Source organism: Salvelinus sp. IW2-2015, unplaced genomic scaffold, assembly GCF_002910315.2.
Source record: "Salvelinus sp. IW2-2015 unplaced genomic scaffold, ASM291031v2 Un_scaffold7174, whole genome shotgun sequence".
NCBI classification, from domain to species: domain Eukaryota; kingdom Metazoa; phylum Chordata; class Actinopteri; order Salmoniformes; family Salmonidae; genus Salvelinus; species Salvelinus sp. IW2-2015.
Window position 1 is genome coordinate 1 of NW_019948434.1, and position 12,155 is coordinate 12,155.

The 12,155-nt window shown below is 43.5% G+C and overlaps 1 protein-coding gene across 1 annotated transcript; it reads right to left on the reverse strand.

Annotated features, from left to right (window-relative positions):
* Positions 1–6: 6 nt before the first annotated feature.
* Positions 7–9,471, reverse strand: LOC112079189 (very-long-chain 3-oxoacyl-CoA reductase-B). Its single transcript, XM_024145210.2, has 7 exons — positions 9,365–9,471; positions 1,833–1,911; positions 1,341–1,416; positions 983–1,090; positions 589–653; positions 391–435; positions 7–174 (listed from the first exon to the last, which is right to left on the reverse strand). Exons 1-7 carry the CDS (start codon positions 9,469–9,471, stop codon positions 136–138), a joined length of 519 nt encoding a protein of 172 aa, XP_024000978.2. The 3' UTR covers positions 7–135.
* Between the last annotated feature and the right edge of the window lie 2,684 nt (positions 9,472–12,155).

A 12,155-nucleotide genomic window follows, 5' to 3' on the forward strand; every position in this document is an offset into this window, starting at 1 on the left:
AGATCCCTTCACCACCGCCGTCCCTCCCTGAGAACCCCAGATCCCTTCACCACCGCCGTCCCTCCCTGAGAACCCCAGATCCCTTCACCACCGCCATCCCTCCCTGAGAACCCCAGATACCGTCACACCCTCCACTTACCTCTCTACCATCCCAGGTAGCACCATACGGGTCATCTGCATAAAGAGAGGGATTGTGGGTTTTAGAGCAGAAAGCATGCTGTTGCTTTAGGCTGGGAACCAATCCTCTGCCTCATCCCTTACATGGCAGACTGTGTGCGCACGTGCACTCACTGTGGTGCGTGACAGATAATGCAACAAAAAAAATTACTTCATTAATCAAAATGTTCATTTGTGTATTACTGGGCTTCCATTCCCATAATGACTACTGACCTGGCAAACAGACRTGATGTTGATGTTCACCATTGTGTTGATGAACTGCAAGGGCAGAATAATAAAATAAAAATTAAACGATTTAGTTCTGGGTTCATCTCTGAGGCGTAATGTTTTCATAGAACAGCATGTGTGAGATAAGTGATCTTGGTACACAATAGATGGGAAGTGAACAATCACAAGGTTGTTCAGACTCACACTATCCAGGTTGGGAACGTTGAGGAAGAATTCCGGATAGGAGTAGGACATTCCCACATTATTTACTAGGGATAAAAGCCATATAGAACACAGTCAGGACTTTCAAATACAACATCACTTAAGGGACTGGAAGAAGTGATCAACATGCCTCTCTGCACTTGATTATCCACTTCTAACCAAAGGGGGACAGCAGCGTTTTAAAAGAACACCACACCATCTGAATGATTCACAAAAAACAACTGTCACTGTCGTGGACTGCCTCTCTCACTTACCCAGAACGCCAACCTCCAGCCCGGTAAGTCCACAACCGTCACTGGACTGCCTCTCACTTACCCAGAACGCCAACCTCCAGCCCGGTAAGTCCACAACCGTCACTGGACTGCCTCTCACTTACCCAGAACACCAACCTCCAGCCCGGTAAGTCCAGCTTCAATCTTGGGATAGATGTCCGTGGCACTGAAGTCTGCAGCGATGGATTTGGTCTCAACCCCATATTTGCTCTCTAGGAGGGAAGACGCATGCAAGACGCTGTTACTGGAACATTAAAAAGGTGCTGAAACACAACGAACAGTGAGCTTTAGGGAGTGAGATTGTAGTGGACTCATCTGTGAAGATGTGGGGGCTCAGACGTCAATACACCATAGTGACCAGCAGAGGGCCCCATCACATAAGACAACTGGAGACTGACTCATTCTCCTCTAGTCCAGGGTTTCCCCATGCCTAATGAACATGCCCCAGGTGGAACTACTCACCGATGGACTTGGCCACGTCATCCAGTTTCTCCTGGGTGCGGCTGATTAGCACAATGGAAAACCCCCTCCGAGCCAGCTGTGGAGACAGAAACCAACACTCAACATGAACACTGAGACCATCTTTAAGACCGGCCATTAAAGAGGGTCTAACATTCAACACTACCACACACACACACTGCACCCAGATTCATAACCTAAATCAACAATAGCCATCATCAACAATGAGAAGGACAGCACTGTTATCAAGCAGGGCATTTATCATGACTGTCTACTGATGGGGAACTCCCTTGAAAAAAGTACTATTTTTTAATAAATTCTGCCCTGGCTATGCAGCATAAATCCCTCAGCTCTTGCTCGCAAAAGGCAAACCTTTGTGTGTGTCACCGTCACTACTCTGACCTCCTGGTTAAACCCCCCTCTCTGATGAGTCACTCACTTTGGTTTTCCCGTGAAGGGGCCTGAAATGTCTGACACCCCGGGATTCGATCTTACCTCCTCCGCATAGGCTTTCCCGATGCCATCCGTGGCTCCTGTCACAACTGAGGGGGAAGACGAGCGAGGAGAGGGGGTGTATTAGTCAAGGGTAAACAAAACACACCGACACTGCTCACAAAACTGACCCAGAAATAAATAGATAAATAAAAAACTGCATTAAAAGCAGAAGAGAACACTGATCCCATTCTAGTCAATAGGTCAAACATGCCTGTGTGTCAAGCAGTACCGAGTCATCTCACACCTGGATGAAATACATTAATACAGATACTTAAATGCTGATGTATCAAAAAATTATATGCCACATGAAGATTATTACATTATCAATGCATTCTGTGTCCTTGCACTGCTACCTGTGGTTCTGTCATTTAAGTGAGCGAGAAGGGAGGAAGAGAGAATACAGGAAGAAGATGACTATGGTGATGCAGGTACTGAGACAGAGGGGAAGGGTACAGCAGGACATGGGGAGAGGACAGGCTCTGTGGTATTCCTCTGCCACCCCGGGTCAGGCAGCCTGGCACTGCAGAGACAGCAGTAGCTATATTTAGCCTTTATTGGCTGTCAGTGGGCTCTGTTTTCCACCCACCCCTCCCTCCCTCCTTCCCCAGACCCAACTCCACCCATCCCTCCCTCCCTCCCTCCTTCACCAGACCCAACTCTCCTTCACCAACTCTCCACCCATCTCTCTCCTTCACCAACTCTCCACTGCTGTTGCCTTAAAGCAGAGGAAGACAAGAAGCAGCCAGGCATTCACTGGGGAGGGACCAGAATGGAGGGAGACCAGAATGGAGGGAGGGAGACCACAATGGAGGGAGGGAGACCACAATGGAGGGAGGGAGACCASAATGGAGGGAGGGAGACCAGAATGGAGGGAGGGTAGAGCTAAAATAGAACAGAGCAATTGAACAGAGAGAGAGAGGGGGGTCCATATGGGCGACAGGGAACGCTTCCGCTGGTTATTTTAAGCTGTTTTAAGAATGAAACTCAGTGTTTTGAGCACGAGGCATGTTCCTTCCATTTACTCCAAATAAAGTGTCCATTTGAAGACATCATAAATATATGCTAGGTCAGGGAAGATGGTAGAAGAATCTACTCATAGGACCTAACCTAGATGGGCTTGAAATAGCATCCTTCAACATCCTCATACATCTTCAAATGATCAAGAAGTGAAAACTGTTGTAAAAATGTTAATGCCTCAGCCAGACAGCGGTGCTTCTGCTGCTGAATATTCTGAGCTAAAAAAAGAAGTGCAGGTTTAAAATAGCACAACGCTGCAGCCTSGTCTAGCACAGTTGCTGCACAGAATACCAACGAGCTGCTGCTCCCAGCGGTTTCTCACACCTCAGCATTCCTTGACCCATCGCTCCTCTTATGGACAGTTGGAAACAGGTTATACATCCATTTTACTTTTTTGCAAACAATTTCATGGCTACCCCCTGGTTCTATAGTCTTAAATGTGTTGGCTATCTATATACATTGAACATTATCCAGAAAGACCTCATCGTCTCCTGGCCTGCATTTAGTGATGCAACCGTTGCTAAGAGGTGGCAAGGTGGAGGAACTGCTGAAATGTCAACATCTCAAATTGCTATGTTTTCTTCTACATCATGTCCCAGTTATGGTGCAAAGCTCATGACCCAGCCCACATTGGCAAATATGCAGCTGATACAGTGGGCAATATTTAATTAATATCCAAATTTTCAGCAATTATATCTAAATAATGATTTACACATGCAAATGGGAAAAGTTCCCTTTTCCAAAGCATATTTGTTTTTAGTCAATTGTAATAAATGCTAGGATTTTAAAAAAACGTTTCATTTTTGTTCCAAAAGAACACCTGTCCCGTCCTACTTGAAGCAGGCAGAAGAACACCCTTCCCTGTTCTACTTGAAGCAGGCAGAAGAACACCCTTCCTGTTCTACTTGAAGCAGGCAGAAGCTCCCCCTTCCTGTCCTACTTGAAGCAGGCAGAAGCTCCCCCTTCCTGTCCTACTTGAAGCAGACAGAAGAACACCCTTCCTGTCCTATTGAAGCAGACAGAAGAACACCCTTCCTGTCCTACTTGAAGCAGACAGAAGAACACCCTTCCTGTCCTCTTGAAGCAGACAGAAGAACACCTTCCTGTCCTACTTGAAGCAGGCAGAAGAACACCCTTCCTGTTCTACTTGAAGCAGACAGACACCCTTCCTGTTCTACTTGAAGCAGGCAGAAGCTCCCCTTCCTGTCCTACTTGAAGCAGGCAGAAGAACACCTTCCTGTCCTACTTGAAGCAGGCAGAAGAACACCCTTCCTGTCCTACTTGAAGCAGGCAGAAGAACACCATTCCTGTGCTACTTGAAGCAGGCAGAAGAACACCCTTCCTGTCCTACTTGAAGCAGGCAGAAGAACACCTTCCTGTCCTACTTGAAGCAGGCAGAAGAACACCTGTGTGGAATGTAACAATGTGTGTCAGTACATGACCTGAGAACGACCTCCTTCGGCCAATGACAGAGTGGTCCACTTATTGCTACCAGTGTCCAACAATCTGTTAACCACGCCAGAAATAACTCATGAGCCAACGCATTTCAATAAAGGACTTGACAATATSATTTTATGAGAAGCTAAATAACAATGGTGTAGAGACCAAGCAGGTGTCGTGACCGAAAGAGACGAGGAGGAGGGACGGAAGCTCAGAACAGGATGAGGAAGGGGTAAGAGGCGTGAATGCACAGAAAGATAGTGAATATAGGTCTTTGTGAATGGGAGGGGCTAGAGATATGGACCCTGTGTTACGTGATGCTGCTCCACAACACACACACTGCCAGCAGTAAAGTGTAATTGAAACAGAATACTCTGACTCCTCAGCCACATTTATGAATGGCTCTAGTCTTCTTACATAATCAGGCCATTCTCTCAATCACCTCTGCTTCAGTGAGCGAGGGGGGAAGCTRTACAATAGCTATTCACACAGTTTCTAAATAAGCTACATACAACGCATGTCAAAATTGGTTGAAATGTCACCACATTTATAATTTCCCTTTGCTGCAAACCTGTATTTATTAATCAGCAGAGCAGGATAAGACTGATATTCAGCAGGCCTTGGCAGCTACCCTGAAATCCAGACACGTTTGGTGTTAACATACYACTCCTTGTACTCCGTGTCGCATGCCAAACACAGAAKTTTTGACATGTGCTTTAATTTACAGGGGCTTATTTTTCATTTCAAATGGGATTTCGATTAGGTAAAAACTTCCTGGAACCAGTCCACTTCTGGGTGCGATAGCCACAGCTGTGTTTTGCAGTCACATGGTCAAAGCCTGCCCTAACCTGGTGTTCAGACTTCAAAGATGGATGGACTCAAATATAATAATAATTCACTGGGTGCTTATACTTGTCCTATTTCACACATGTACAAATGTGTATTAACACATGTGAATTGGAAATGTTTTTGTTGTTGTTGCATATCCCACTCTCCCCGAGACACTCTCGGGTCACAACCAGGGTCTAACATAATCAACGGTAACCCTGGAGCAATTAGGGTTAGGTGCCTTGCTCAAGAGCACATTGACAGATTTTCCACCTTGTCGGCTCAGGGATTCAAACCAGGGACCTTTCGGTTACTCGCTCTAAGCACTAGGCTACCTGCCACCCCAAATGTAGTCAACCTGATGTGGTAACCCTGTTGATGTAACCCTGATAACGTAACCCTGAATGGATGAATGGCCTTGCCCGAGCAATAAGGTTGGGTAAATATTAATGTAGCCTATCACTCACTTCTGTGAGGGAAGGCAGACTCATGTCATGCTTACGCAATACTGATGTGTTGTCTACAAACCACAGAGGCCACTGTGGGTTCCAAAGGACAATAGGGCTGGCCAGCCTTTCCCCTATATGCATTAAGCAGTCAACACAAAATKTACAGTAAAACTTGAATATTTCTCAGGATGGTAAAAGTTTTCTGTGTAAACTTCAACAGAAAGAATGTAGTAAATAGCTATATATATTTATATATAAGATCTTTGAGAACTAGCCATCACCAAAATAAAAACTAGACAGTCAGGGAGATTGGCATTGTGTTCCCATTGGTTAGTTATGTTTGAGTCACTGACAACATAAGACAAACAATAGCAAATTGTGTAGAATTGCAGGAAATCCCCTTTAAAACAGCACATTTGTCTTTAAGGCCAAGAGGGCCTCTAAAACTGYGGTCCCCACGCTAACTTTGCCACCCCTGCAGAGAAATCCTAGGGGAAACACTAAATGTATTCTGCTAGCTACAACATCCTACTGACAGCTAGGATAACTAAATGTATTCTACAATATCCTACTGACATTATATAACTAAATGTATCTCTACTAGCAACAAGTATCCTACTGGACATAGGATAACTAAATGTATTCGTACAATATCCTACTGACAGCTAGGATAAGCTAAATGTATCTCACTAGCTAACAACATTTCCTAACTGACAGCTAGGAATAACTAAAATGTATTCTCTAGCTGACAAATCTCCTACTGACAGGCTAGGGATAATCTAAATGTATTTCTCCACTAGCATACAAATCCCTACTAAGCGAGCTAGGATAACTAAATGATATCCTCTATCTAGTATCTACAAATATCCTACTGACAGCTAGGATAACTAAATGTATTTACTAGACAATATCCTACTGACAGCTAGGATAACTAAATGTATTCTACAAATATCCTACTGACAGCTAGGATAACTAAATGATTCTACAATATCCACTGACAGCTAGGAGAACATTTTCTGATTCACACTATAAACTGAACCGTACGGGTCGAGGGTCACCTGTGGCGCAGAGGAAACTGTGATCACATTACAGTCTTGAGCCATTAGCCTTGCTGGTCATGTGAACTACAATTCATACACGGTTTTAACGTCTTTAGAAACTCAATCTCGCTTTGAGATACGGCTTCGAAACATATGGCCATTCTCTTCATCAGCACAAAATAATCTTCAAGAAAAAAAGCAGGCAATATAGCATGCAAACCTGTCTTTATAATATAGTTTTTTAATTACCTTTATTTAACTAAGCAAGTCACGTTAAGAACAAATTTCTTATTTTCAATGAACGGTCCTATATATAAATTGATTGCTTGCTAGCTACTCACTGCCATTTTCCGAGTTTTAGCAAGTGAATACCACCCGTCCATTCCCAACACCCAAACTCTGAGCCTGACAGCAAACGACATACGGAGCACACTGAGAATAGCCGCAGTCCCCGCGCCAATCCAGAAGACGCAGTCCTCACCGCCCGGTATAGTAAAGTCTCTCCAGTTTGACGACATGATATTTGCACAACGCACACGGCTTTCAAACTAATTTGTGAGATCAAATGGTATGGATTTACAAATAGCTGTCTACAATACGTGCATCTATCGCAAAAGCCTCTTTTACATGGTGCAGCCAGTAATTTTGAGCGTGTGCTTTTATATTTGTCTTTACTTCCGCGGTCTGACACTTCCGCATTCACTGGTTTGCCCAGCAAAACTGATTTGTTGAGGTTGGACTCTGTCAAAACATGCTCCTTTTCGATTCGTTTATATTTGCGTCAGTTCGTAGAGCAGCAATGACATGTGTATCGACAACCATTCTCATTATTATATATTGTTTATCTCCATGGACGAGGAAGGCGGGACCAACACTTTCATAATATCTGACTGGATGAATATTTATGACACCAGATTTTCACATTTCTGATTGGTTTGTGCTGTAATTATTGTCCAAAGTAACAAACAGGACTCGGATTATTGATGGGATTATTTCACTAGATCTGGCGAACCCTGTATATAGCTTTCATTGTTGTCTGTGTTCTATGTTCAGTTTATTTTATTTTATTAATAAAACAAATAATATACAGTACCAGTCAAAAGTTTGGACACACCTACTTATTCAAGGGTTTTTCTTTATTTTTACAGTTTTTATACATTGTAGAATAATAGTGAAGACATCAAAACTATGAAATAACACATATGGAATCATATAGTAACCAAATAAGTGTTAAACCAATCCAAATATATTTTAGATTTTAGATTCTTCAAAGTAGCCACCCTTTGCCTTGATGACAACTTTGCACACTCTTGGCATTCTCTCAACCAGCTTCACCTGGAATGCTTTTCCAACAGTCTTGAAGGAGATCCCACATATGCTGAGCACTTGTTGGCTGCTTTTCCTTCACTCTGCGGTCCAAATCATCCCAGACCATCTCAATTGGGTTGAKGTCGGGTGATTGTGGAGGCCGGGTCATCAGATGCAGCACTCCATCACTCTCCTTCTTGGTCAAATAGCCYTTACACAGCATGGAGGTATGTTGGGTCATTGTCCAGTTAAAAAACGAATGATAGTCCCACTAAGTGCAAACCAGATGGGATGGTGTAATGCTGCAGAGTGCTGTGGTAGCCATGCTGGTTAAGTGTGCCTTGAATTCTAAATAAATCACTAACATTGTCACCGGCAAAGCACCCCCACACCATCAAAACACCTCCTCCTCCATGCTTCACGATGGAAACCACATATGCAGAGATCATCCGTTCACCTACTCTGCATCTCACAAAGACATGGCGGTTGGAACCAAAAAATGTGGACTCATCAGACCAAAGGACAGATGTGCCAAGCTTGTAGCATCATACCCAAGAAGACTCACGGCTGTAATCACTGCCAAAGGTGTTTCAACAAAGCAATGAGTAAAAGGTCTGAATCCTTATGGAAATTTGATATTTTTATTTATTTATAAATTTGCAAAAAATTGCTTTGTTATTATGGGGTATTGTGTGTAGATTGATGAGGTCGGGAAAAAAAACTATTTAATCAATTTTAAATTTTTTGAGTAACGTCACAAAATGTGGGGAAAAATCAAGCGGTCAGAATACTTTCACGAACACACTGCATGTATTTCCATAAATAATACAATTGTAAAGGCTAATAAGGCTGGTGGAACCCTTCATAGACGGTTCTAGGAAGAACCTTCAGAAGATCAAATGGCTTTTGGTATAACCCTTCATAGACGGTTCTAGGTAGAACCATATACAGGGGGTTCTTTGAAGTACCCCACATAGAGGGTTCTAGATGAAGCCTCTTCAAAGGGTTCTACCCAGCAACAAAAAGTGTTCCACTATGGGGACAAACTGAAAAACCCTGTATGATCTTTACTTTGCACCTTTTTATCTAAGAGTGCAGTCATGGCTCATCCTATATAGCTACTGCTATACACACCTTTTCTATTCACACACTGTCCATACTGTCTATACAAACCCTTCACATACATGTACAGTACTGTGCAAAAGGTTTAGGCAGGTCTGAAAAAATGCTGTAAAGTAAGAATGCTTTCAAAAATAGACACGTTAATAGATTACATTTATCAATTAACAAAATGCAAAGTGAGTGAACTGAAGAAAAATCTACATCAAATCCATATTTGGTGTGACCACCCTTTGGCTTCAAAACAGCATCACTTCTTCTAGGTACACTTGCAGACAGTTTTTGAAGGAACTCGGCAAGTAGGTTGGCCCAAACATTTTGGAGAACTAACCACAGTTCTTCTGTGGATTTAGGCAGCCTCAGGTGCTTCTCTCTCTTCATGTAATCCCAGCCAGACTCGATGATGTTGAGATCAGGGCTCTGTGGGGGCCGTACCATCACTTCCAGGACTCGTTGTTCTTCTTTACGCTGAAGATAGTTCCTAATGACTTTCGCTGTATGTTTTTKGGGTTGTTGTCATGCTGCAGAATACATTTGGGGCCAATCAGATGCCTCCCTGATGGTATTGCATGATGGATAAGTATCTGCCTGTACTTCTCAGCATTGAGGAGACCATTAATTCTAACCAAATCACCAGATTAATTTGCAAAAATGCAGCCCCAAACTTGCAAGGAACCTCCACCATGCTTCACTGTTGCCTGCAGACACTCATTCGTGTACCGCTCTCCAGGCCTTCGGCAAACAAACTGCCTTCTGCTACAGCCAAATATTTCAAATTTTGACTCATTAGTCCAGAGCACCTGCTGTCATTTCCCGGCACCCCAGTTCCTTAACTTTGCCCGTTTTTTTGTGCTTCTTCACGGGAGCTTGGACAGCACATCTGGAAACCCCTCTCTGCCTTGAAATATCTGCCTGGGAGAGACCTTGCTGATACAGTATAAACTACCCTGTGTCTTGTTGCTGTGCTCAGTCTTGCCATGGTGTATGACCTTTGACAGTAAACTGTCTTCAGCAACCTCACCTTGTTAGCAGAGTTTGGCTGTTCCTCACCAAGTTTTATTCATCCTACACAGCTGTTTCTGTTTCAGTTAATAATTTTGTTTCAACCTACATATTGAATTGATGATCATTAGCACCTGTTTGTTATAATTGTTTAATCATACACCTGACTATATGCCTACAATATCCCTGACTTTGTTCAAGTGTACCTAGAAGAACTGATGCTGTTTTGAAGCCAAAGGGTGGTCACACCAAATATGGATTTGATGTAGATTTTTCTTCTGTTCACTCACTTTTCATTTTGTTAATTGATAAATATTATCTATTAACGTGTCTATTTTTGAAAGCATTCTTACTTTACAGCATTTTTTCAGACCTGCCTAAAACTTTTCGACATTGCTGAATAGAATTTGTATTCTGGACTCATTTTGCTATGGGGTTTTGTACTGTGTATTTAAATACTGTATTCTGGATCAGAATCATTTTACTATTGGGGTTTTGTACTGTGTATTTAAATACTGTATTCTGGACAGGTCCTTTTACTATGGGGTTTTGTACTGTGTATTTAAATACTGTATTTCTGGACTCAGGTCATTTTGTTATGGGGTTTTGTACTGTGTATTTAAATACTGTATTCTCGACATAGCTCATTCKAATATTTCTACTACTGTACATTACATTTTAGTTACACTGTTTTAACACACCGCATATTTATTAATATACTGGATTATTGACATAGCTCACTAATATTTCTACTGCTGTACATATCATTCTTAGTATATCTTGTGTAGTATCATCCGCTGTATATATGTATAGATTGCTCTTGGATTACTGTTACAGTGCTATTTGGTGGTTAATTGGATTCAATCCTGATTTATTTTTGTTCTTTCTTTTTTGTTGTTTTTAAAATGGATAATTTCTGTGTTTGACATTTTACTGCGTTGTTAGGAACTAGTGACAAGCATTTCGCTGCACCCACTATGTAACGGCGTTCCTCCTCCTCTTCATCCGAAGAGGAGGAGCAGGGATTAAACCAAGGCGCAGCGTAGTGAAATGACATGATGAATTTATTGAACAAGACAAAACGAACTATACTTGACAACTAAACAAAATAACAAACCGAATGTAGACAGACTTGGACCACGAACTTACATGAAACATGAAGAACGAACGAACAAGTACTTACTACAAACAAAACGACGAACGAACGAACGAACGAACGAAACAGTCCCGTATGGTGCAAACAAGACACAGACACAGGAGACAACCACCCACAAACAAACAGTGTGAAAACACCTACCTTAATATGGCTCTCAATCAGAGGAAATGAAAACCACCTGCCTCTAATTGAGAGCCATATCAGGTCACCCTTAAACCAACATAGAAACAGAAAACATAGACTGCCCACCCAAACTCACGTCCTGACCAGCTAACACATAAAACAACTACAGAAAACAGGTCAGGAACGTGACATAACCCCCCCCTCAAGGTGCGTACTCCGAACGCACCACCAAAAGTCTAGGGGAGGGTCTGGGTGGGCATCTGACCACGGTGGTGGCTCAGGCTCTGGGCGAGGTCCCCACCCCACCATAGTCAATCCCAGCTTACGTCTCCCCCTTAGAATGACCACCCTCTTATTTCCCCCACCTAATTTAAGGGGCCACACCAAGATAAAGGACAGCTCCGGGACAAGGTAGCTCAGGACAGAGAGGTAGCTCAGGACAGAGGGATAGCTCAGGATAGAGGGGTAGCTCAGGATAGAGAGGTAGCTCAGGATAGAGAGGTAGCTCAGGATAGAGGGGCAACTCCGGACTGAAGGGCAGCTCCGGACAGAGAGACAGCTCTGGACTGAGAGGCAGTTCTGGATGAATGACGGCTCCGGACGCTCATGGCAGGCTGACGGCTCTGGACGCTCATGGCAGGCTGACGGCTCTGGACGCTCATGGCAGGCTGACGGCTCTGGACGCTCATGGCAGGCTGACGGCTCTGGACGCTCATGGCAGGCTGACGGCTCTAGACGCTCATGGCTCGCTGACGGCTCTGGCTGCTCATGGCTCGCTGACGGCTCTGGCTGCTCATGGCTCACTAACGGCTCTGGACGCTCATGGCTCACTGGCGGCTCT